The 27,756-nt window shown below is 42.0% G+C and overlaps 1 protein-coding gene across 5 annotated transcripts in view; it reads right to left on the bottom strand.

Annotated features, from left to right (window-relative positions):
- Positions 1-776: 776 nt before the first annotated feature.
- The window catches only part of LEMD1 (LEM domain containing 1), a 108,400-nt gene continuing 81,420 nt past the window's right edge, over positions 777-27,756 (bottom strand). For all 5 annotated transcript variants that reach the window (XM_056558063.1, XM_056558066.1, XM_056558067.1 and 2 more), the window contains 3 exons: positions 25,509-25,589; positions 14,438-14,496; positions 777-1,865 (listed from right to left, as the gene is read on the bottom strand). In XM_056558063.1, the coding sequence (XP_056414038.1) occupies positions 1,607-1,865; positions 14,438-14,496; positions 25,509-25,589 (399 nt within the window). In that variant the 3' untranslated portion in view covers positions 777-1,606. The remainder of the gene's footprint in view (positions 1,866-14,437; positions 14,497-25,508; positions 25,590-27,756) is intronic.

Below are 27,756 nucleotides of genomic sequence, written 5' to 3'. Positions count from 1 at the left end.
ATGAGTCTTAACACCCCACAAGTGAATGACCATTCAATTCTTTTTTCCCATAACCCACAGGGTGTACAGATACACCCTGAGTCCTTGAGGAACGGGGGACATACCTATACACCCTGCATCCTCAAGTGGTTAAAATTTGCTTTCTTTTATGAATGGAGGAAAAAAATTATATTTTCTGCATTAGTCTTTGTGTACATTTTGTCAAGATAGATATTTAATGTTCTGCTGTACAATTTAGAAAGTCTATCTTCTGAAAGGGAAACTTTGCCCTTGGTGCTATTCTGACATGCAATATCTTAGAACTGCAGCATCATCAGCTTCCTAAAAATACAGTGCAGCTATTCCTTAAATTATTCTCCTTATCAGCAGGTGCAATGCAGGTAACAGGAAAAGTAGCCACAGGGGTAATCAGTTTTCCGTAGAGGACGCATTAGCCCATTAAGACACCCCTTCCCTTCAGAATACAAAATATAAAGAATATGTAATAAAAGAAATGTATTTAAATAAATATGTACACAGTGCAGCTGGTACTCTATTACCCAAATGTTGCAATGTAAGGAATGTTTTTGTAAGACGACAACATCTCCTCCTTGACATTTAAGCTCTGAACGTGACCTAGAGCTGACAGATATGTACAGGATCTGCTGCATATTTGATGCAGTGTTCAATCATTTAGTTTACATTGAAATCTGCAGCATCAAATATGCATCAGATCCTGTACGTATGAATACACCCTTAATAGTCACATTCATTATTTGTTACAAAATAAAAACATAGCAGGCAAAATAAACAGACTTTATTTAAACAAGGACAAATAACTTAACATTGATATGAAAAGTCAAAACGTGTGGAGGAAATACACAAACCAGTGCCTAAAAACAGTGAACGATCATTCACATTAGCAGCAATAAACAGATCCCCAAAAATAACTTGAAAATCTCTATCCGTCTTTATCTCTGTGGCTTTGTTGTGTTGCATAACATTGCCATAAGTGCTAAATGGGTCAAGGATTCAAGCAATGTTCACTTTAGATTGAAACTCAATTGAGTCAAATTATGATTTATCACACGTGCCTTGATTCTGCAGTGAAGAGAATGTGGAGGACAGTATTAAAAGAAACAGAATCAGATCTCATGCTTTTTAAAATACATCCTTTTTCTTATACCTACAAATATTACTGGGTATAAGTGTTTTCAATTTGATTTTGTTTTGTTTTTTTAACATTGACTGTAGATTGCAAATGTTACAATCTTGAGAACGATATTGCACTTGTGAGCAACCATTTTGCAGGAGAAAACAAAAGCAAAACTAAACACTATGCATAACCTGACTGTAGTTCTTTTCTGTATCGAGAATTGGGAGGGCTCTTAAACTGCCTCGGCACTAGAATAATTCTATCTAGTGATCTACATATTAGAACAGTCTCAGTATAGAGGGTTGGTATTAATCAGGCTATTCAACACTATTAAAAATATGCCAACAACTGACATGAAAACAGACAAACTGAACAGAAACTGCACAATTACTGCACAATTAAGTACCACTCCAAAATCCTCACCAAAATCCTCCTCTGGAAGAACATATCCCATTAAGACAACATTTTACATTATGGTTGCTGCCCCTCTTCTGGGACAGGAGTAAAAGGATTTTCTGGGCTGCTTTCCATTGTGATATAGACGAGAGCAATAAAGGCTACTATAATAAAGATAACAATCTGAAGACGCACAGATACCAGCCGTTGTGGTTTTCCTTCAGTGGTTGTCTCTTTAGTCTGCTCCTGCATTCTGGCTCTGGTTGCAATATCATCATATCGAAACTGAATGGGGCGACCAGCCGCCCCCTTTATAGGCTTCCTTCGTGTAGCACTGCAGATAGAGTTGTAAGAAAATGTTAATTCATGTTAACCACAGTTTACAAAAGTTGCGTGCATTTTAACCCCTTCATGACCCAGCAACTTTTTTGGCTTACTTTTTTTGCTCCTCACATCCTAAGACCCATAACTTTCATTTTTCCACTGACATAGTTGTATTAGGGCTTTTTTGTGTGGGACAAGTTGTACTTTTCATTGGTGCACTTTATTATTAGTGCCCCTCCGGAGACTAGACACTGGATTTGCGGCTGGCTGATGACAGCAGCGGAGATCTGCCAGCCCATGTCATATTCCCCTCACTCGACCCATGATGTTCCGGCATGTCATAGGTTGGGAAGGGGTTAATCTTGTTTTCAGTAACATAAGAAAAACATTGACTGATCGTTATATAAACTCTCAAATCATGAAAACATGGCTTACAAATGCAAGAAAGTGGCCTGCCTCATTTATTTTATCTTCACATTTCTCTTCTGTTGGACTATAGTTGGCCACATCTTGGGCAGAAAGTTGAATCTGTACATCTCATTAAGGTGCTCAAGTACAGGACTGGCTCTTGACGCTGCACTCGCTTGCACAGAAGCAGGGAGAGTGAAAAAGGTCTCACGGGAAGAAGCTGCTCTGGTGGCATGGGTTAGTGAGCCACTTCCTGAGGACCCATTCCCACCTAAGCAGTGAGCAGGAGAAGGATGCCATCAGTGAAAGTAAAGTGATCTTTACTGTGGCAACCACTAGGAAGGCAAAACTGCAACTCCCAGCATGCCCAGACAGCCAAAGCCTGTCTGGGCATGCTGGGAGTTGCAGTTTTGCCTTCCTAGTGGTTGCCACAGTAAAGATCACTTTACTTTCACTGCTCTTCTAAATGCTGGGAGTTTTAGTTTTGCCACATCTGGAGGGTCACAGTTTGGAGACCACTGTTACAGTGGTGCCCAAACGGTAGCCCTCCAGATGTTGCCAAACTACAACTCTCAGCATGCCTAGACTGCCCAGGCATGCTGAGAGTTGTAGTTCTGTAACATCTGTCCCTTCAGATTTTGCAATATTCATGAAATATTTGAAAATTGCTGCTCTACATTGAAGCCCTCTAATTTTTTTTAAAAAGCAAAAAAGGTGTCCATTTTATGATGCCAACATAAAGTGGACATATTGAATTTGTTAAAAAAAAATTAAATTTATTGGGAATATCCATTTTCCTTACAAGTAGAGATGAGCGAACTTACAGTAAATTTGATTTGTCACGAACTTCTCAGCTCGGCAGTTGATGACTGAGCATAAAGGAGTTCAGCTTTCAGGTGCTCCCGTGGGCTGGAAAAGGTGGATACAGTCCTAGGAGACTCTTTCCTAGGACTGTATCCACCTTTTCCAGCCCACCGGAGCACCGGAAAGATGAACTAATTTATGCAGGAAAAGTCAGCAACTGCCGAGCTGAGAAGTTCGTGACGAATCGAATTTACTGTAAGTTCGCTCATCTCTAGTAGAGAGCTTCAAAGTTAGAAAAACCCAAATTTCATGAAAATTTTTAAAATTTTGCAGATTTTTCACCAAAAAAAGGATGCAAGTAATGCCGAAAATTTACCACCAAAATAAAGTAGAATGTGTCACGAAAAAACAATCGGAATCAGAATATTCGGTAAAAGCGTTTGAGTTATTAGTAAAGAGACGGTGCTCAGAATTGCGAAAAACGGCTGCGTCCTTATGGGGTTAATGGAAAACGGTTACCCGTTTACCTGCACGATAACCCGATACACCGGGTTATAGTGTGGGTGAACAGGAGACTGATGTGGCGTCTAGGACTGCTATACGAAAGTCCCCATCTTCCAGCGCCGACTTGCGTTTTGAGGCGGGCCCGCCAGCTAGATTGAAATATTCATAAGCGCCGGTCACATGAGTGCTAAGTAGTCACGAGTGCTCACGTGACCAGCACTCATGAATAATTAAATCTACAGGGGGGGGGTCTGCCTCAAAGCACGAGTCAGCGCTGGAAGAGGGGGACCTTCGGGTGATTGGGGCTCCAGACTGCAGGTAGGTATAGCATTCAGAGACCCCGCATCGGTCTCCTGTTCACCTGCACTATAACCTGGTGTATTGGGTTATAGTGCGGGTAAATGGGTGACCGTTTTCCTTTAAGTGGTAGAGATCTGTTGAATTCCAGAACATTGCTGGGAGCACCATTTGGATGCGTGGCCGTATGATGTCCCAAAACCACCGCACAGAAGGGACTTCAGCTTGTTCAAGCAGCATGTATTTTATATATCTTTATATAAGTGGGTAACTATGGAGCCATTTATTTTTTTGCACAAAGAGTGTAGGTCAGCTCCCCCGGGACAGAACAACCGCGACACGAACAGGTGAGGACCTCACCACAGCAAGATGGAGAATAAATGGAAGTCCAGCACGGCATATTCAAAAGCCAATAACATGCACGCAATACACAAAAGCATGATGGTGATGCGTTTCGGCCGGTGGAACCCGGCCGAAACGCATCACTATCATGCTTCTTTTGTGTATTGCGGCATGTTATAATAAACAGCACTATTTGCTTTTGAATATACCGCGCTGGACTTCTATTTATTCTCTATTTTTTGTCTATGGGGCTGTATTCGTGCATACTTTCTGAACCAAGATCTTTAGTTTTTATTGTTGGTACTATTTAACAGGAATTTCTGAATTTTAATATTTTTTTTCTAATGTGTCCAATAATCAGCAATTTTTGTTTACACCATTCACCGTGTGGTATTACATTTTTTTTTCTGCACTTCGCATATTACCTTGTAGGGGGATTGCATATTAAAGTATAAATCTTTGCAGATTAAACTAAAATCTGTAAAGCAGTTAACACAATAAAGGACAGTGCACATGGGGAGGAAAAATGTAGGCTGGAATTATATATCCAAATTAACTGTAGTGACCAGTGTCTGGCAGCGGCTGCCAAGGTGAATAAGATCATGGGGTCCGTCAAAAGGGGCAAAAGATGCCCAAGAAAAAAAAAATTGTACCACTGTACAAAAAAATAGACCACACATGGGTATGCTGTGTACAGTATCGGGCACCAGTACAAGGAGGATTAATACATGGTAATACATTGAATGGGAGGACTACAGTCCCCAGAAAGATTATCAAAATTTGGGTTAGTTTAAAAAAAAAACTGCTTAGGGGAGACCTAATAACTAGGTATAGATACACTGCTCAAAAAACATAAAAGGGCACACCAAGATAACACATCCTAGATCTCAATGAAATAATCGTATGAAATACTTTCGTCTTTACATAGTTGAATGTGCTTACAACATAATTACACAAAAATTATCAATGGAAATCAAAAATGTATCAACCCATGGAGGTCTGGATATGGAGTCACACTCAAAATCAAAGTGGAAAACTACACTACAGGCTGATCAAACTTTGATGTAATGTCCTTAAAAAGTCAAAATGAGGCTCAGTAGTGTGTATGTGGCCTCCATGTGCCCGTATGACCTCCGTACAACACCTGGGCATGCTCCTGATGAGGTGGCGGATGGTCTCCTGAGGGATGTCCTCCCAGACTTGGACTAAAGCATTCGCCAATTCCTGGACAGTCTGTAGTGCAATGTGGTGATGGTGGATGGAGCGAGACACGATGTCCCAGATGTGCTCAATCGGATTCAGGTCTGGGGAACGGGAATGCCAGGCGATAGCATCAATGCCTTCCTCTAGCAGGAACTGCTGACACTCCAGCCAAATGAGGTCTAGCATTGTCTTGCATTAGGAGGAACCCAGGGCCAATCACACCAGCATATTGTCTCACAAGGGATCTGAGGATCTCATCTCGGTACCTAATGGCAGTCAGGCTACCTGACAAGCAAATTGGAGGGCTGAGTGGCCCCCCAAAGAAATGCCACCCCACACCATTACTGACCCACCACCAAACTGGTAATGCTGGAGGATGTTACAGGCAGCAGAACGTTCTCCACAGCATCTCCAGACTGTCACGTCTGTCACATGTGCTCAGTGTGAACCTGCATTCATCTGTGAAGAGCACAGGGCACCAGTGGCGAATTTGCCAATCTTGGTGATCTCTGGCAAATGCCAAACATCCTGCACGGTGTTGGGCTGTAAACACAACCCCCATCTGTGGGCATCGGGACCTCATACCACCCTCATGGAGTCTGTTCCTGACCTTTTGAGTGGACACATGCACATTTGTGGCCTCTTAGAGGTCATTGATGTGCCATCCTGGATGAGCTGTGCTACCTGAGCCACTTGTGTGGGTTGTAGACTGTCTCATGCTACCACTGGAGTGAAAGCACCGCTAGCATTCAAAAGTGACCAACCCATCAGCCAGGCAACATAGGAACTGAGAAGTGGTCTGTCGTCACTGCCTGCCAACCCACTCCTTTATTGGGGGATCACTTTTCAGCAGCTTCTGCTGCCTCAGCTTAGTTTATTTTCCATTACAGGTTATGTCCAAGCTGATCCATGCAAAATGTTATAGTCTCCATGTGCCCTTTGGAAAAGAAGCCCATAAAGGATCCTGGTTGATTCAGTAGACATATATTCATATCAAGTGTACACTACAGTTGTCCCTATTCCAGCAGGGTTTTGCAAGTTGAGTGGTCATTTGACTGTGTAAAAAAAAAAAAAAAAAAAAAAAAAAAGGGTTCTAAGAGGCATCCCACGTTATCTTCTGCTTCAGAACATCCCAATTAATGGGAGGTGCACAAATGGTGTAGACCAGGGACTACACTATTTACATACATAAAGGGGTACTCCAGTGAATTAACCCTTAACCCAACCAGTGGCTGAGGCGGAACATCTCTGCAGTTGCTGATTGAATGAGTGGCCATGTAATGTCAATCAAAACACAAAAGCGCCGGAAATCGGGAACAGAGTTTTTTGTGATTCCGGCAGCAGCGTGGGAGGTAAGAGGGTTGTTTTGTTTTTGTACTGTCAACCTCCTTTTTTTTTTTTTTTTTTTTTTACAAAGGGCTTAGTCACTGGAGTATCCCTTTATCCAACCCCACTCTGACCAAAAACATTCTACATTTTGCTAAGGGAGAAGGATACTGGTTGCAATTTATCATTATCAAAATGGCATGATGGAACGTTGTAGGCATATAGCCCACCACGTTCCACCATGTCTTCATGTTAAACATTCTACAGTTTACCCAATGTTTTAGGGGATGTGGGTCGAACAAAGTCATGTACCACATTTGGTGGTCCTGTTCAATCGTGGATTGCTTACCTGTATAATAAGAGATGAAGGGCTATACCTGCCCCCATTGCTCCAGCTGACTGCCTGCTCTAGCATGGAAGAGCCTTTCAGTAGAAGTGGTAGCTGCAATACAGTGCAGGCGTTTGAGCATGCATGGGATAGGAATAAGGCTATCCCTCATAAAAGATAAGGCCAAGGACTAGAATATGTGGCAGACTAGATGAGTCGAACAGTTCCAATCTGCCAATACATTCAATTGAGGGACAGAACCTCATGTTTGCCAAATGTGATTTTTACGTTGAGCCAATTTATTTTACTGGCAGCGTGTGTATATAAAGCTTCCAAGTGAAAATTGGATGATCTACATTTCCAGGCAGTGCATATTAGAGGAGATACAATTTTGCTAAATAAAAAGAGAACAGCAATAAAAGACAGTCCTTCATTTTGATAAGCTATGGCAACAGTGGCGCTCCCCCTCCTATGTTTATTTCATAGGAGTTCTTTGTGTATATTTTCTTTCTAACAAGCTCTGTTTACTCTATAGCTTGTAATATGCTATTTCAGTCACAGTCCTCTCACAAACGTGGTTGTTTTTATATTTAGGTTATTACACTAATCCATTTACAGATTTTGGTACCTGTATTGTGTTTCATTTTTCTGTTGGATTTCCTAAAATGTATGTTTAAAGCTAAAGTTCAAGAGGGGCCTGGATGCCTTCTTTAAAAACTACAATACAAGCAATGGTTACTAGATTTCTGGAGGTGGGACATAGATCCAGGGAGTTTTTTATGACTTGAAAAAGGACTAATTAAAAATAAACCCCACACATATAGCCTAGAGAACAACCGATGGGAGCCTGTAACCGCAGTTGGGTTATGTACCCTGCCAACACTACACTACAGTGAGCAAGGTCTCTGTATAAAAAAACTGAATTGTGAACTAACCAAATGGTGAATCAAACGAGTCACCCAACTCTAGGTGTTCTAGTAGATTTATAAAGAGAATACAACACCCACTGTTCTGGATTTTCCATAACAAGTTATGTCCAAGTTGATCCATGCAAAGTGTTATATAATCTCCATGTGCCCTTTGGAAAAGGAGCCTATTAAGGATCCTGGTTGGTGCAGCAGTAGTAGAAGACTGATCTGTTCATATTAAGTATACAGTAGAGTTATCCCTATTCTAGTAGGGCTCTGTAGGTGGAGTGGCATTTGGATGTGTAAAAAACATATGGTTCACAGAAGGTCTTGCACTAGGAGGCCCCCACATCATGTTCTGTTTCAGAACATTTAAATTAATGGGAGGTGTGCAAATAGTGTAGAACAAGGAGCTACTCTGTTCACGTAACTCTGGAAGCTATTGTTTGTACAAATCCCATTAAGCCCTTAAGGACTCTGCCCATTCTGACCTTAAGGACACTTCATTTTTTGCGTGTCACTTTATGCATTAAAAAATACTGGGATGATTTTACTTATGGATTTCATTCGGAGACTTTTTTCGTCACACATTCTACTTTAGGATATTCGTAAATTTTTGTTGATATTTGCATAATTTCTAATGTCATGAACATTTTTTAAATTTAGCATTTTTCTAACTTTGAAACTCTCTGCTTGTAAAGAAAATGGACATGCCAAATTATATATATATTGATTCACATTTACAAATAGGTTTGCATCATAAAGTTGACATGTTTTTACTTTTTGAAGCCCCCCATTTGTGTGTGTGTGTGTGTGTGTGTGTGTGTGTGTGTGTGTGTGTGGGGGGGGGGGGGGGGGGCTTTGGGCTTTTGGAGAGACACATTGGACTTTTGGAGAGAGAATTTTGCTGAAATAGTTTTAAGGGGCCTTGTTACATTTAGGAAGCCCCCATGATACCAGAACAGTAAAAACCCACATTGCACACTATTTGGAAAACTACATCCCTCAAGGGACATAAGGGGTACAGCGAGCCTTAACACCCCACAGGTGTTTGACAAATTTTTGTTAAAGTTTGGCGTAAAAATGAAAAATTTGATGACAAAAATTTGAGTGTTATCCCAACTTTTTTATTTTCACAAGGGGTAATAGGACAAAAAGCCCCCAAAATGTGTAACCCCATTGCTTATGAGTATGAAAATGCCTCATATGTGGATGTAAAGGGCTCTGAAAACGCACTACAGGGCTCAGAAGAGAAGGAGCAAAATTTGGCTTTTGGGGAGAGAATTTTACTAGAATTGAAGTCGGGGGCCATGTGCGTTTACAATGCCCTCATGGTGTGAGAACAGTGGACCCCCCCACGTGTGACCCCATTTTAGAAACTACACCCTTCAAGAAATGTAAAAAGGGGTGCAGTGAGCTTTTAAACCCCACTGTTTTACTGATGTTTGGAACAGTGTGCTGTGCAAATGAAAAATTAAAGTTTGCATTTTCACGGACCCCTTTTCTAAAAATCTGTCAGACACCAGTGGGGTGTAAATGCTCACTGCGCCTTGTTACATTCCTTGAGGGGTGCAGTTTCCAAAATGGGGGTCACATATGGGCATTTTTTTTCCCCCGCATTTAGGTCAGAAACACTACAGCCTCTGCACAGCCACCCCCTGTGCAAGTCACCAGTTTAAGCTTTAAATGTACACAGTGCGCTCTCACTCCTAAGCCCTGTTGTGCGCCCGCAGATAGTTTTGCCTCCACATATGGGGTATTTCCGTACTCAGGAGAAATTGTGTTACAAATTTTGGAGGGTCTTTATTTTAGCTCTTGTGAAAATGAAAAATATGGGACACTACCAGCATGTTAGTGCAAAATTTTTTTTTTTACACTAACATTTACACTAACATGCTGGTGTAGCCCCCAACTTTTCCTTTTCAGAAGGGATAAAAGGAGAAAAAGCCCCCCAAAATTTGTAATAACTTCCACCCCGAGTAAGGAAATATCCCGTATGGGGAAATAAACTTTTGCCTTGAAATACGACTGGGCTCTAAAGTGAGAAAGCACCATGCACATTTGAGGCCTAAATTAGGGATTTGCATAGGGACGGACTGATGCAAGTATGGCGCTTGCCTCCTAGACCAAAAATACCCTATGGCAGTGTTTCCAAAACAGGGTGCCTCCCACTGTTGTAAAACTGCTACTCCCAGCATGCCTGTACAGTCATTGGCTGTCCGGGCATGCTGGGAGTTGTTGTTTTGCAACAGCTGGAGTCTCAGGTTAGGAAACCGTGCCGTACAAGTACTTACATTTTTATGGGGCATGGGGTTACTGTGTAAGGGTGTGTGTATATGTATTTTACTCTATTTTTGTGTAAGTGAAGTGCGGTGTAGTGTGTTTTTACATTACGTACACACTGTCAGGTTTATGGGTTTTCCGCTGCAAGTTTGAGCAACAGCGGATTTTCCGCAACTCAAACTCAGAGCGGAAAACTGTCAACCCGGCCCATGTGTGCTAGCTGTTGCATAACTACAACTCCCAGCATGCCCTGACAGCTGAAAGGCATGCTGGGAATGTTATGCAACAGCTGGAGTCACACTTTCATAGAAAAAAAAAAAAAAAAAAAAAGTGCCACTAGCTTTTGCATAACTACAACTTCCAGAATCAGTTTTGTCCATGCCATTTTTATTATTTTGTTTATCAAAATGATTTTGTTGAAGCACAATTTAATAACAATGTCTGATTTTCATCAGGTAATTTTCAGTAATTTTTTTTATTATTACTTTTGTCAGTTTAAAGTTATTTCAGGGAAAATAGATTTTTTTTCTGTCTAACAAAAGGGTGACAACAATTTTGTCAACATCCTAGTGTTCCTTGTATGTCCTCCACTACCCATTTGTGCAACATCATTACCATGTAAGAGAGTTATAAAACAGTTTGAAAGCAGGAGTTTGAGATTGCTGTGAGCTACTTTCCTGACACTGTAGACACAGTCTACTTAGAATTAAATTCTAATAGTTACTGTCTGTTTTTGGCTGTTAATCTGTGAAATCCCCATAACTAGATGGCCTCCATGTTGGAAAACGCAGTCTGATGTACATCTTGCACAATGTATGCAATCCTTGAATAGCAGTTTGAGGGTGCATATTGTTGTGAGACATGTGTGCGAGTTGTTCATTGGGAAGCCCAGATCCTGGATCTAGAGGAGCAACTGGCAACACAGATGCATTGACAACTTTGAGGGGAGTCTCCTGCTCACTGAGCAAGTACTCTCTGGTGTAAGGGAGGATAGAAGGACGGAGGTGCAGGACCGGCAGTTAGCTGGGTTACAATCAGAAACCTGGGTAGAGGGAAAAGGGTCAGGGAGGCTAGTCCTGAACTGGCACACCCCAACAAGTTTGCCCAGTTGAGGGATGAGGGGGATGCCATTTCAGAGGTAGCATTACTGCAGCAGGAATCTGCCTCTGACCACCAGGGAGGGTGGGGTGGGGTTGTCTGCTCCAGTAAGGAACAGTGTGTTGTCTTCCTGGCGCTCGAGTTCGGCACATCGTGGATCGGGTTGACAGGTTGCTGGGTGGGGCTGGAGAGGACACAGCAGTCAAATGACAAAATAAGATGTAGGTAGAGTGTCCTTAAAAATGATTTCAGGGACTTAGGCTGCAAGCTTAAGGCAAGGACCTCCAAGGTAATATTTTCTGAAATATTACCTGTACCACGAGCCACAACAGAAAGGCAGCGGGAGATTAGGGAGGTAAACAAGTGGCTCAGAAGCTGGTGAAGGAAGGAAGGGTTTGGGTTCATGGAGAACTGGGTCGACTTCGCTGTCTGATACCGGGTCTACCGTAGGGACAGGCTGCACCTCAATGGGGAGGGTGCAGCTGTGCTTGGGGAGAGGATGGCTAGAAGGGTGGAGGAGTGTTTAAATTAGGGACTGGGGGGGAGGGTACTTACAACATAGAGGGGGAAGATAGTGTATATAGAGGGGGGGGGGGAACTTATTAATGTACCTGGGGGTGGAGCGGAGGGAGGGGTTAGAATAGTTAATAGGGATAGGCTTCATAGGGGGGGGGGGGGGGGGGACATACACCACTGAATTGCATGTTGACTAATGCCAGAAGTCTGTTCAAAAAAACTGACGAACTGGAGTGGTTGATGTCTGAGGAGGATTATTACATAGTGGGTATAACAGAGACTTGGTTGGACGATAGCTATGACTGGGCGGTCAACATACAGGATTATAGCCTATTCAGGAAGGATCGGACAAAACGGAAATTATCTGTCCCAAATGGTGCAGGGCCTGACCAGAGGGGGCACCCTACAAGACTTAATATTAACCAACAGACCTGACAGAGTAACTAATGTGCAAGTAGAAGGATACCTGGGAAATAGTGATCATAATACATTATTACTTGTTCTTCAATAAGGGAATTTCTCGAGGGGCCACAAAAACAATGAACTTTAGGAAGGCAAACTTTGATAAACTCAGAAGCCTTTAACAATATAAATTGGGATAATGGGGGAGATTTATCAAAACCTGTCCAGAGGAAAAGTTGCTGAGCTGCCCATAGCAACCAGATTGCTTCTTTCATTTTTAACAAGGCCTCTGCAAAATGAAAGAAGTGATCCGATTGGTTGCTATGGGCAACTCAGCAACTTTTCCTCTGGACAGGTTTTGATAAGTCTCCCCGAATGTCTTTAAAAACAAGAATACTGACACTAAATGGGAGACTTAAAAAATATCTTAAATTCTCACTGCAAGATGTATATACCTCATGGGTATGAGTGTCAGAAATAAAAAGAAAACCAATATGGAGGAATAAAAATGTTAAAGGGAGCAATAAATGACAAAAATAAAGCATTTAAACTACTAAAAACGTATGGCAGTGAAACAGCTTTAAAAAGCTATAGAGAAAAAAAGTGAAGTAAGTAACAAAACAGATAAAAGCCACAAAAATAGAGACAGAAAGACTCCTTGCCAAAGAGTAAATAAATAGCAAAAAGGTTAAAAATGAGAGTGTTGGCCCTTTAAAAAAACGATAAAGATGAAATTATAAACGGGGATCAGGAAAAAGCAAATATAATTAAACAAATTCTTCTCCACTGTATTAACTGAGGAAAATTAAATGCCAGGTGAAATACAGCGAGATAAGGTAAACTCCCCAGTACAGGTCACTGGTCTAACCAAGGAAGAAGTACAGTTCACCTGTCTAACCCAGGAAGAAATACAGTGGCGCATACAAAAAAAATAAATCACAATTGACAAATCACCAGGTCAAGATGGCATTCACCCCTGTGTTCTAAAAGAATTAAGTAATGTAAGACAGACCCCTATTTTTAATATTCAGGTACTCTATAGTAACATAGTATAGTAACAGGGACTGTTCCCCAGGACTGGCGCATGGCAAATGTGGTGCCAATATTTAAAAAGGGGTCAAAAGATGACTCCGGGAATTATAGGCCTGTTAGTTTAACCTCGGTTGTATGTAAATTGTTTGAGGGTTACCTAAAAGGATGCTATTTTGGAGTATCTTTATAAAATTAAATGTATGACCCCATATCAGCATGGCTTTATAAGGGATCGGTCCTGTCAAAATAACATGATCAGGTTTTATGAGGTGGTGAGCTCCTGACTGGACCAGGGGGAAATCGCTGGATGTCGTATATCTGGATTTTTCCAATGCATTTGATACAGTGCCACAAAAGGTTGGTGCATAAAATGAGAATGCTTGGACTGGGGGAAAATGTCTAAAAGTGGATTAGTAACTGGCTCAGTGATAGGAAACAGAGGGTAGTTATTAATAGTACTTATTCTGATTGGGTGACGGTTACTAGTGGGGTACCAAAGGTGTCAGTCTTGGTTCCTGTTCTATTTAATATATTCATTAATGACCTTGTAGAGGGGTTGAATAGTAAAGTAGAAATCTTTGCAGATGATCCTAAACTCTGTTAAGTGTTAAACACTATAGAGGACTATGCACTATTACAAATGGATCTGGATAGGTTGGAGGTTTGGACTGGGAAGTGGCAGATTAGGTTCAAAAAATCCGGGCTGGGATCATGTAATAAATGGGAGCACACTTGGGACAACTGACTTGGAAAAGGACTTGTGAGTCTTAGTTAATAGTAAATATAGCTGTAGTGACCAGTGTCTGGCAGCTGCTGCCAAAGCAAATAAAATCATGGGGTGCATCAATAGGGGTATAGATGCCCATGATATGGAAATAATTTTACCTCTGTACAAATCACTATTCAGACCACACATAGAATACTATGTATAGTACTGGGCACCAGTGTACATGAAAAATATAGTTGAGCTGGAGAGGGTTCAAAGATGGGCAACCAGGGTAATACCTCTAGTATAAGGTTTTTTTGCCTTCCTCTGGATCAACTCAGTAGGGACTCATTCGGGATATAGGTTGAATTTGGTCTTTTTTTTTTAACCTTATGAACTATGTTACTATTACTCTCCTGAGTTACCTCAATACTAGGGCAGACTGGGGCAGCAGATCCGAATAATCAGCAGAGGTCTCATCCTCCTGTTGATACAAACAAAAATAAGAATACATTTTATTGCTGAACAATACAACGACCATCCAATTTCAGATACAAAAGATAAAAGTAGTGAATAACTGTCCAAAACCATTAAGCATAAAAGATGTGTAACAGTGGTAAAAATAGGTCTCATAGGGTGGCAGAAAGAAACCCAAGTAGTTGGGAAACCAAAGTAGCTAAGTAAATCCGCACCAGATATATGTCACTTTGCATATGTTTTTGTAGAAATCAAACTGTGCATTATTTGCAATTCCACTGAGACGCACAAATCACCCACGTGACAAGATCTAAATCATACTATCACTGAGAATGAACTCCCAACATGATACTGTAGTCTATCGGTCATTACGGCCAGTTTAGAGGGGCCAATTATCGAGAAAACACTGATTTGTAGGCTGATCAGATGTTTTGTGCAGGCCTTAAAAGCTGCACATCACACTGTATGCATGACAACGAGGGGCATTTATCAAAACTGAACTTGCTTTTAGTTCAGTTTAGATTAAGAAAGTTGCAGGGAAAGTGGCAGCCATGCACCAAGTTTTTCAATTGGCGTACGGACTTGGACATTTAACCAGAGCAGTTTAGCAAGCAATCAAAGAGCAGTGGCTATGATTTCTTCTAAATTTGGTCAGTGCGACTTTTCGAAGAGTCACACATGATAAATTAGTGACCACTGCACAAAGATCTAAATCAGATCACTTCATCAGGGGTGTGGAAATAAAAAATAAAAAAAACTTGTCCAAGGAACTAAAGCGGAACACAATCTACTTGTCCCTCAAGAAAATCCCCTTGTCCTGGTAGATCCTCCTTGTCCTATAATAGCCATAACTCTTATTTTTCCATCTACAGACCCATATAAGGCTTGTTTTTTGCGGGGCCAAATATACTTTCATTTTTCTATAACTTATGCTCTGAAATTGAAAAAAGCTAATTTTGGGATTTCCTTTTTCTTGCTATTCCATACCTTGTGGTCAAACTTACTTTAGGTCAGCCTGATTACACCAATACCAAATTTGTTTAGTTTCGTCATGTTTTAATAATTTTTTTTTTTACTTTAATAAAAAATTTATAAATAATTGTATTTTTCTGTAAACTGGGCTGTATAAGGGCTAATTTTTGGGCCATAATATGCTGTTTGTATCGGTACCATTTTGGCATTGATCAGACTTTTTGAACACTTTTTTACTTAATTTTTTCTGGGATATGATGTAATAAACGAACGCAATTCTGAGATTTTTTTTTACGTAAACGCCATTTACCTACAGGATATAAAGTTTTATTTTTTAATAGTTCAGTCAATTATGCATGCGCCAATACCAAATATGTTTATTTTTATTATGTTTACATATTTTTATATGGAAAAGGGGGGGGGGGGGATATGAACTTTTAGGGTACGTTCACACGGGCGGATTTGCTGGTTTCCTGCTGCGTATTTGAAAGGGGGCGGGCTTTTCTCGGCTGTCCGCAGCAGATTTTTTGAGGTCGAATTTACGCTGCAGAAAATCTGCCGCAGACCCTTCTGACTTCAATGGGGCTTACGGCAGATTTTCCACCACGGACAGCCCAGAAGATCCCGCCCCCTTTCAAATACGCAGCAGGAAACCCGCAAATAAATCCACCTGTGTGACCGTACCTCTAATATGGAAGGGGTTTAATGGGTGTTTTTAAACTTTTTTTTTTTTTTTTTTTTTTTTTTTTTTTTTTTTTTTTTACACACTGAGGAATCATTTAGATTCCTCATACAGATAAATGCAGTTCTATTGAACTCAATTGATCTGTGTTCATTTGGTTGAGCCTGCTCAAGGCAGGCTCAATCAAATGCAGATCTATGGGGGCAGCAACGGACACAGGGGGTTGCCCTCCCCCCCCCCCCCCCGCTAGACCACCAGGGATGGTTAAAAGATCCCTTTAGACACCGCTGTCAACATTGACAGCCGTGATCTAAAGGGTTAATAGCCTGCCACGACGATCGCAGCATGCCGAGCTGTTAGCGGCAGCCCCCGGTTACTGAAATCAGCCGGGGACCACAGAGTATGGAGCGGGCACGAGTCAGGAGTCACTCCATGCACCCTTAGCTCTGGTGTGAGGTGCAGACTTGCGTCCCAGGCAAGTCTGCATCCGCTCCCGCACCTCACACTGGCATTATTGGGGAAAAAAAGGGGGGGGGGGGGGGGAGGGGGTTAGTCGGTCTGGCCCTGCTTGCCCGATAGAGCGCTAAATCTATTAAAAATTCACCTGCCCGGCACCCGAAACTACATGTCCCGGGCAATAGGATTTCCACATCCCTGCTTCATGGTCAGAAAAATTCAGTCTAAATGAAAAGGTCGCAGGACTTTTCCAGAAACAAACAAAACTAAAGCTGTCTAAACAGCTTGATAAAATCCCCTCAATGACATGATAAAATAAAACTGTCACGCAAACAATCCAGCGATTGTTCAGGAGGCCTGGCCTGCAAGATAAAGCCATGTGAAGGCTTATTAAAGGAAGGTGATCAATGAAATTGATCATATGCCTTTCGAAAAGGGTTCTTAGTAAGTTACACTTTAGACAGTACAGTCCCTGGGAAAATTAAGAAAGATTTAATATATTTCACCCTCGACCAGCCAAATACAATTTGCAGCATGTCCAGTCTCAGTGAGGAGTGCAGTGCAGTATTAAGGTGCCCACAGCCATTGTAATAATAAAGATTGTTGCCTGGAATCTGCTCTGCTTTGTATACACACAGGCCTTAGGTGTGTTCGCAGGAGATCTGTAGGTCATTGTGTTCTTGTCTGAAGTTATTTTTTCCTGACAAATACAAACCTCATTAGTTTTGTTTTTTTGCTTTAAGTAAAGAAATCATCTGATGCTTTACAAAGCTGGATGAGCTTTTGAACCTGTAATGCCTTTTGCTGAAAAAAAAGCAGCGCTCTTATTAACATTAGAAAGTGCTCCTGTTTCATTTCAATGAATATAGGACAATGTAAGAAGTGGAGATGTTCTGAACAGGGGAACTTTTTCACTGTTCAAAAAAATAAAGGGAACACTAAGATCTGAATGAACAAATCGTATGAAACACTTTATAGTCTTTACATAGTTGAATGTGCTGACAACAAAATCAAATGTAACTCATGGAGGTCTGGATATGGAGTCACACAAAATCAAAGTGGAAAACCACACTACAGGCTGATCCAACTTTGATGTAATGTCCTTAAAGCGTACCCGTCCGATCACAAAAAAAGAAAAAAAACTTATATGTTGCGCAGTCTCATCCTGGTCATGTACATGTACTTTATATGTGTCTGTGACCTACATTTCTCTCAGAATTAGCTTTATTTCTGAAATACCTTATTTTTATCTACCAGAAGCAGGGGGCGGGTACTCACTGTGATAACCACTCCCCCTTCTCAGTCCAGTGCTTCCCAACCAGGGTGCCTCCAGCTGTTGCAAAACTACAGCTCCCAGCATTCCCACACCATTTGGCTGTGCAGGCATGCTGGGAATTTTAGTTTTGAAACAGCATGAGGATATGATTGTAGTCCCCTTTATTACACACACACACACACACTGGCTTCATATATTCTTTCACATACACATTAGATCAGAGGTCCTCAAACTACGGCCCGCGGGCCACATGCGGCCCGCCGAGGACATTTATCCGGCCCGTCGCTGCCTGGGACATCCCTGTGTCCCAAAAGATGTTTTCGGGACACAGGGATGCGCTCTCGGAGACCACAGGGACGTCACTGATGCCATGTGTTTGCCCATAGCAACGGAGCGCGGAGGAGCGGGGCAGCGAGGAGGACGTGCGCTGGCCAGCTAGGCAAGTGTTACCAGCGGCACGTCAGCTTCGGTGCTCCGACCACTGCTCCTTCGGTCCCGGGACTTACTGCTGTGGTCGGAGCACTGAATTGTGGCAGAACACAGGCATACAGCCTCCAGCCATACACTGTATGGCTGGAGGCTGTATGTCTGTGGGGGGGGAACTGTACTGCCAACCCTAATGTGGGGGGGAACTGTACTGCCAACCCTAATGTGGGGGGGAACTGTACTGCCAACCCTAATGTGGGGGGGAACTGTACTGCCAACCCTAATGTGGGGGGGGGGGGAACTGTACTGCCAACCCTAATGTGGGGGGGGGGGGAACTGTACTGCCAACCCTAATGTGGGGGGGGGAACTGTACTGCCAACCCTAATGTGGGGGGGGGGAACTGTACTGCCAACCCTAATGTGGGGGGGGGGGGGGGGGGGGGACTGTGCTGCGTACTTAAAGTGGTAGTCCACTAATAAGATATATAAGTGTGCATAGGAATTTGTTCATGTTTTGATAACTATAGTCTGGCCCTCCAACGGTCTGAGGGACCGTGAACTGGCCCCCCGTTTAAAAAGTTTGAGGACCCCTGCATTAGATAGACACACTGATATACACCCCCCCCCCCCCCACACACACACACAGAGACAAACATCCTTGGACACTTTTTCGTCTGCAATGCATGTTTCTGCCTCTCTCATTGATGTCTGCTGTCTGAGAGCCGGCAGCAGGCTTCCTGCCCCTCCCCACATGAGTCTCTTCAGTGTGTACAGCCCCTCCCCCCTCCAAAACGTCCCGGAGTCCAGGACGAAGCAGTGTTCACAGAAGCAGTGAATGCATTCCACAGAGATGGCAGTTCTTTGACTGGCTTTTTCAGTATGAAATACTGAAAATTTTCTAATGAAAGCAATTGCAAAACCTATTGTTTTTGCATGCTTTACAACATATCAAAAGATTTTATATCTGACAGTGCCCATTTAAAACAAGTCAAAATGAGGCTCAGCAGTGTGTGTGGCCTCCACGTGCCCGTATGACCTCCCTACAATGCCTGGGCATGCTCCTGATGAGGTGGCAGATGGTCTCCCGAGGGAAGTCCTCCTAGACCTGTCAACTCCTGGACAGTCTGTGGTGCACCGTGGCGCAAGATATGATGTCCCAGATGTGCTCAACGGAATTCAGGTCTGGGGGAACAGGCGGACCAGTCCAAATCATCAATGCCTTCCTCTTGCAGGAACTGCTGACTATCCAGCCACATGAGGTCTAGCATTGTCTTGCATTAGGAGGAACCCAGGGCCAACCACACCAGCATATGGTCTCCCAAGGGGTCTGAGGATCTCATCTCGGTACCTAATGGCAGTCAGGATATACCTCTGGCAAGCACATGGAGGGCTTCGCGGCCCCCCCAAAGAAATGCTATCCCACACCATTACTGACCCACCGCCAAACCTGTCCTGCTGGAGGATGTTGCAGGCAGCAGAACGTTCTCCACGGCGTCTCCAGACCCCATCATGTTTGTCACATGTGCTCAGTGTGAACCTGCTTTCAACTACTTGAGCCATTGGTGTGGGTTGTAGACTCCATCTCATGCTACCACTAGAGTAAAAGCACCGCCAGCATTCAAGTGACTAAAACATCAGCCAGGAAGCATAGGAACTGAGAAGTGGTCTGTGGTCACCACCTGAAGAACCACTCCTTTATTGGGGGAGTCTTGCTAATTGCCTATAATTTCCACCTGTTGTCTGCTCCATTTGCACAACAGCATGTGAAATTGATTGTCAGTGTTGCTTCCTGAGTGGACAGTGTGATTTCACAGAATTGTGATTTAGAAGTGTTTTAGTGTTCCCTTTATTTTTTTTTGAGCAGTGTACCTACACAGGCTGCTGCAGCCATGTTTACTCTTGCTGTGCTGAGAAGGAGCACATAGGGGGCAAAAGTGGGCCAAAAATAAATAAAAAATAAAAACCGAACACATGTTTAGGAGATAAAAGGTAGAGATAATCTGTCATAAATGAGTCCACCCCTCACATTTTTGTAAATATTTTCATGTGACAACACTGAAGAAATGACACTGCTATAATGTAAAGTAGTGTGGGCACAGCCTATATAACCGTGTTTAATGTTGTGTCCACTCAATAACACAAACAGCCAACAATGTAAACCTTGGCAACAAAAGTGAGTACACCCCTAAGTGGAAATGTCTAAATTGGGCCCAAAGTGTCAATATTTTGTGTGGTAAACATTGTCCAGCCCTGCCTTAAAGAGGTACTCCGGCGAAAACTTTTTTTTTAATCAACTGATGCCAGAATGTTAAACAGATTTGTAAATTACTTCTATAAAAAAATCTTAATCCTTCCAGTACTTAGCTGCTGTATGCTCCACAGGAAGTTCTTTTCTTTTAAAATTTCTTTTCTGTCTGACACCTGTCTGTCACAGGAACTGTCAGAGTAGGAGCAAATCCCCATAGCAAACCTCTCCTGCTCTTGACAGTTCGTGAGACAGACAGAGGTGTCAGCAGAGAGCACTGTGGTCAGGCAGAAAAGTGAATGGAGCCAAGTTGCAATACCACACCCAAAGTGGAGACCGACATGGAGCGGACTTTGAAAGAAATTAGGCCTGCTTTTTAATCCTGGATAACCCCTTTAAGACACCTGTAACACAAACGAGTCACATGACACCGGGGAGGATAAATGGCTAATTTGACCCAATTTGGACATTTCCACTTAGGCAAAGTCTAAATTTTTTCTTTTGTGGAAAAAACGTCAAGAAAAATGCCAATTCTGCCGCATGGTGTTTTTTCGGCCAAAAAATGCTGCGGCCAGATGTTAGCTGTAAATCAATGAGAAATTGCTAAATTCTTATTCCACTTTGCGTTTTTCACTTTGGCGTTTTTTTTTTAAAATCCTTTTGGCGTTTTTCAGCTCCTTGGCGGTTTTCCAACATCGCAGCATGTTGAGCCACTGGCGATTTTTTTGTCAAAATCGTGGTGTTTTTCTCCCATAGAAGTCTATGGGAGTAAAAAAAAAAACGCCAAGAAAAACGATATGTGGGTTTTAACTTTGGTGTTATTTCAAGCGTTTTTTATTCTTTTTTGGACTTTAGCGATCCAAAAAAGTGATGGAGATACCTTTTTTTTTTTTTTTATTTCGTAGGGTACCGTTAAAAATTAAAAAAGATACAGAAGTGAAGGAAAATTTTTTATCTAACAAAATGTATCTTTTTTACAACAACATTTATATAAATTTTTAAAACAGGCATCAATTTATGTGGGCTGGCGGGGACCTAAAAATTTAGTGTATGTTTATGTTTTTCATTTTCTTCCTTTATTTTTTTAGGTAGTACTACTACTCCCAGCATGGAACACACTGTTCCATGATGGGAGTAGTAGTATCTGTACTAATTGACAGATCGCCCGTTGCGATCCTCCTGTATAATGTATAGATGCGGCCGGCTGCTCTTCTATGGTCCCCTGCACTGCTGTATATATACACCTATTCATATTTCCCACAGAGCTGTGATTGGCCAGATGGTTCCAGCCAATCACAGCGCTCTGTGGGAAATATGAATATGTGTATTTATACACGTGAGTGCAGGGGACCATAGAAGAGAGGCCGCCCACATCTATACATTATACAGGAGGATTGCAGCGGGTGTCAGGAGTGACATCCACTGTAATTTTTCCTTAACTGCAGGTACTATTACTCCCAACATGGAGCACACTCTGCTCCATGCTGGGAGCTGTAGTATCTGCATTAATAGACAGATCGCAACAGGTGTCAGAAATTACACTCACTGCGATCTGTCTATTAATGCAGGTACTACAGCTCCCAGAATAGAGCAGTGTGCTCCATGTTGGAAGTAGTAATACCTGCAAGTAAGAACAGATCACAGTGAGTATCACTACTGACACCCGCTGCAATCGTCCTGTCTATTGCAGAGATGTGGAGCGGCTTTCTCCTGCACTATACTCCGGCCAGCCAGCCACTCATTCATATTTCCCGCTGAGAGCTGCAATTGGCTGCAAACATCCAGCCAATCACCACTCTGGAAAATATGAATGAGTGATGTTCTATTCACATCACTGGCCGGAGTATAGTGCAGAGATGTGAGCGCTGTATAGAGCAGCTCCACATCTCTGCTATATTATGGACGATCACATCTCGGGGCGATATGTCCATTAGTACAGGTACTACTACTCCCATCATGGAACAGTCTGTTCCATGCTGGGAGTAGTAGTACTACTATTAAAAAATTCATAAAATTTTTTTTTATAAAATATATAAATTTTGTTACAAATTTTGGGTACCAAAAAAAAAAAAACTGTCAAGGTGCAATTTCCACACACATGAAAAAATGCCAGACAAAATGCCAGATGCAGGAAATTGCACTGCCTTTTTTTCAAACCAAAAAACGCAGGACAAAAAAACAAGTAGAAACTTAGCCTAAGGGATGTACTCACTTTTGTTGCCAAGGTTTAGACATTAAAGGGGTTACTCACCATAAGGTGATTTTAGTACATGCCTGCCAGACAGTAATGGACATGCTTAGGAAGGATCTGCGCTTGTCTTGGGGCTAAATGGCGATGTTGTGAGATTACCATAACACTGTGGCTAGCTTTTTGTGAACTGGTATTTCTTGTTTGACTTTTTTTTTACTACAAATCCCACAATTCCATTTTCCTCCCTCCCACACATAAGCCACCCCACCCATTGAAATATAAATGAGCTGCATCCACTCAAAAGACCTGTGGTTTTCAATCAGGGTGCCTACAGCTGTTGCATTAGTTGCAGATTGATCTCTCTCCCACCAAGTGATCCCTCCCCCCATTGAAGCAGACAGGCTCCCTGTCATCAGCTGACTAGTGAGTCAGGTCTCTGCCGCATTGCAACCTGGGAAAAATCTGAGACAACAGTCATTTTGTATGCTGTTAAAAATAAATAGGAGTTCTACATATAGGAGTGAAAACTATATACAGGGAAGTCCTACATACATGGGTGAACTAGCTAATTACAGATGTGGGTCCTATATGCAGGGGACAATATAGATATTGTAGCAGGGGGGACTGCTTCAAGGGGCATGCAACCCCCATATTGCCAGACACAAACCGTTAAAAGCAATATCAAAGAGAAGCAGTTCCAACAATCACATTAGGAGTTAAATATTTGGCCAAATAAAGCAGCTCATCTTTAAATTGCTAAGTTTTTACAGCCTGCAAATGATCGCATAAATATCCAAATGGCCCTTGGTTTACCCCTGGTTTATAGGAACTAGTTCAAAAGAGAATATACAATAAAAATGTAATATACAATAAGAGATGATTTCCCATAATAAAAGTAATACATTTTTACAGAACTTTTTAAAAGGAAAACTGTCATCAATGTTACCCACAGTACAGGTGTGTAGTGCAGGTGACATTGATAACTATACTTACCTGATCCCATTCTATGGTCCCGTTGTCTCACTCCATATCTTCTGTTCCCATAGCTGGTTTGGGGCACAGGCGGAGCTCCCTGATGTCACTGCTGCGAGTAGGTCAGGGGAAACAGCAGCGGTGACATCAGGAAGCTCCGCTTGTGCCCCAAGCTGGCTCCAGAAAGGAAGATACAACAGGACAGGAAGAGGCAGGACAACATGACCATGGAATGGGGACAGGTAAGTATAGTTATCCAAGTCACCTGTTCTACACACCTGTACCAAAAAGGTTAGTGCTGGTAACACTGATTACTGTATTCCTTTAAGGGGGTGTCCAGGATTTAGGAGTATATATTTAAAAAAAAACAAAAAAACAAGGAAAAATAAAAAACAAGCAACTGTTTTAGCCACAACATATAGAAAAGAATGGCTTGTTTGAGAGGAAAAAGAGCATCTTTTCACCTAAGCCTGAACATCGGGGTATTCTAGGGTTCCAATCATGCATTGCTGCCATCTACTCCAGACTCCCTGGCTGCTGCTTGACTAAGTACTTAATTTATAAGCTTTCTAAGAGATAAACTTTATCCCCCACAGGAACCAATCATAGCTCAGCTCATTTTGCCAAAGCAGATAAAGAAAGTCATGTCTCGCTCCGATTGGCTGCTATGAGCACAGAGGCCCAGATTTATCAAACTGTGTAAGGCTGGGTTCACATCACGTTTTAGGCAATACGGGACTGCATACGGCTGGGGGGAGCTAAAACCGGGCGCTCCCATAAACCTGCCGTATGCAGCCTGTATGTAATGTATTTCAATGAGCCGACCGGAGTCGGCTCATTTTTGCCCCGCATGCAGTTTTCCCACCGGACCTATAACCGTGGTAGTCCATGCCCGGTTTTAGCTCCCCCAGCCATATGCGGTCCCGTATTGCCTAAAATGTGATGTGAACCCAGCCTAAGAAAAAATGTTGTGATTTTCTCACAGCAACCAATCAAAGCTCAGCTAACAAGCTCTGGTAAAGTGAAAGCTGAGCAGTCATTGGTTGCTGTTGGACAAGCTCTCCAGTTTTTTCTCTCTGAGTTTGATAAATCTGGGCCTCCGAGTCTCCAGCCTCTTGTGCAGTTTATATCGTCCCCATTCATTCCTAGTTCTCATCCTCTGCTTCATATAATAAAACAGCTCACCCACCTATATCTCCTACTGCTGCAACTGAGCATGTGCAACAAGCTGAGCCAAAGGTGGTAACCCTAGGCAACCAGCTATGAACATCACATATTAGGCCAGTAATTGGTGAGCAGTTATGTGGAAAACTAGTGAAAAGATGAAATTAATATACATAGGAGGAGTTTTACATTGTACTTCAAACTTTCAAAGCAAGTCAACTTTTCATCAGTCATACGATAGATATGTAGGCCAGCTCACTACAGGTAAGTCCCATCCACAGCAAGGCAGGTGTATGGCAGCACCAAAGGCCCTATAAGGAAAGGAGGATTTGCCAGCGTGGAAAATGCAGAGTCTTTTATTGAATAAAAGTCAAACGACACAAGAGTGTGAACACGATGATGCATTTCACACATTACAGCCCTTAGTTACTGCTCTTAGCACCACCCTGATATGACTAAGGGCGGTAACGCCTGAAACGAGTCAGTGTTCCCACTCGTGTCGTTTGACTTTTATTCAATTAACTGGACTCTGCACTTTCCATGCTGGCGAATCCTTCTCTCATATCAACTTTTGCATACTGGAATACCCTTTTAATTTATTTCAAATAAAAGTTCGTCTGTAGACATCTCTGTACCTGGCTGTTATATATCAAATTCTTGCTTTCCTGTTCAGTTCCATAACCTGCTACTTGGTCCACATACGACCTTCTCTCCATCTGTTCAAATAAAATTTAATATCAGTCAAATGGTTGCAAAACACCACTATTACAAGGTATTACAAGGCACACCCCTACCCCTTAATTCCCTGGTTGAACTTGATGGACATATGTCTTTTTTCGACCGTACTAACTATGTAACTAACTATGTAACTATATAAAAATAAACTGATGTGGACTGCAGGAGGGCATCATGGAACCTATTTGGGGTGCAGACATAATGGGGGTGGTCAGGCCCCCCCCCCCCCCCCACGATCAGACATTTAACCCCTATCCTGCAGAGTAGTCTTCCACTGGACATCATCTTTAAATACCCCATCAATGTCTAAATGGATATTAAGATTGTTGGTTTACATTTCCTCCACACATTTTAGGACACAAATAAAATTTTAAAATGTTAAGATACTGTTACCCTTTACTTAACCTTATAATTAATTATGAGAAAAATTCCAGAGAAAAATATATATATTTGCAAGAAAAAAAAATTGTACAATTTTTGTGGGAGTTTACCGTATGCTAAAACGAACGGTCATGCAAAATTTATCCTACAAGTCAGTGCGATTCCAAGTTTGGATAATTCTTGTTTGGTTTAACTATATAAAACCTGTGCATATACCTGTGCAACTTATGATCCCTATTTTTACACCTATGGAGCTGTGTGAGGGCTAACACTTTTTAAATTGGCACTGTCAGATTTAAAAAAAAAAAAACTAAAAACTTTTTATATGTTACTTATGAAAATTAAAAACCTTTTTTAATATGGTGGTTTAAGGGCTCGTTCACACAGCCATCTGCCCCCGTAAATTCATGCCCGTTCTGCAGTTTGAGGTCAATGGGATTTTTTTTTTTTTTTACAATCCTTTATCACCTTTTGTTGACGGGGGAAAAGACGTTGCATGCAGTATTTTTTTCTCCCGTCAAAAATAATGGAATAGAAATGGATATTAAAAATGTAACATTGAAGTCTATGGCAAACTCCGTTGGCACCCAGTTTTTAATATCCATTTTTGAACTATTATTACTTCTGAGCCTGCTCAGAAGGAGTGAAATAAGCAAACTCTTGCTGTGCTGCGGGATTACTACTTCTCCCATCATGGAACAGACTTGTTTCCTTGATGGGAGTAGTTTCTGGGAGTCTGGGGAGGCTAGATTAATGCTTGTACTATTACCCCCATTATGGAACAGAGTCTGTTCCATGTTGGGGGTTGTAGTACAGGGGCTGAGGGATTGATTGCACTGGATCTCATGTCTGAGACCCGATGCAATCAGAAGTTGTTAAAAAGGGGAGCGGGCGGCATGCTCCGCAACACTGCAATGCAGATCGTGTGTGTTTTACTTTCATTTACAAATACCCCTGTGCCGGCCATTCAGGGCTCCCAGCAGGGTATTTAAAGATGAAAGTAGAACACCCACACAATCTACATCACAGGGTTGTGGAGCATGCCACCTACTCCCCTGGTTAATAACTTCTGATCGCCCAGAGTCTCACTTCTGAGACCCGATGCGATCAATCCCTCAGCCCCTGTACTACTACTACCACCAACATGTAACAGATTCTGTTCCATGATGGGGGGAGTAGTACAAGCATTAATCTAGCCTCCCCAGACTCCAAGAAACTACTACTCCCATCAAGGAAACAAGTCTGTTCCATGATGGGAGTAGTATTAGTCCCGGCTGCAGGAGTCTGTAGACAGCTGATAAGAACGGATGAAAAGCTGATGCAAACGGATGCCAGAAAAATAGCATCCCTTTGCATCAGTTTGCACCCGTTAATAGAATGGTCCATTTAGGAGGCAATAACGTACAACATTTAGACAGAGGGCAACGGCTGTGTGAACATAAAAATAAATTAAATATTTAATCTGTGGGGGGAACCTGAAAAGAAAAAGAAAAAAAAACAAACTATTTTGCTACTTTTGGTGGGCTTTGTTTTTACACAGTGCACTTCAATGGTAAAAAGGACATGTTCTCTTTAGTCAGTCAATTTGATTAAAATGATATTCAATGTATATATTATTTCTATTATTGTACTAGAAAACAGTTTTAAAAACTTTAATCAAAATCAGTATGTTTAAAAAATTGTCCTACTCTGACCCCCATTTTTTTTCATATAAGGGGCTGTAGGAGGTGCTCATTTTTTGTGACGTGATCGGTAGTTTATATCAAT

The sequence above is a fragment of the Hyla sarda genome, chromosome 2, assembly GCF_029499605.1.
Source record: "Hyla sarda isolate aHylSar1 chromosome 2, aHylSar1.hap1, whole genome shotgun sequence".
NCBI lineage: Eukaryota > Metazoa > Chordata > Amphibia > Anura > Hylidae > Hyla > Hyla sarda.
The sequence above is the reverse complement of the archived record's forward strand: the minus strand, read 5'-3'. Positions and strand labels throughout refer to the sequence as shown.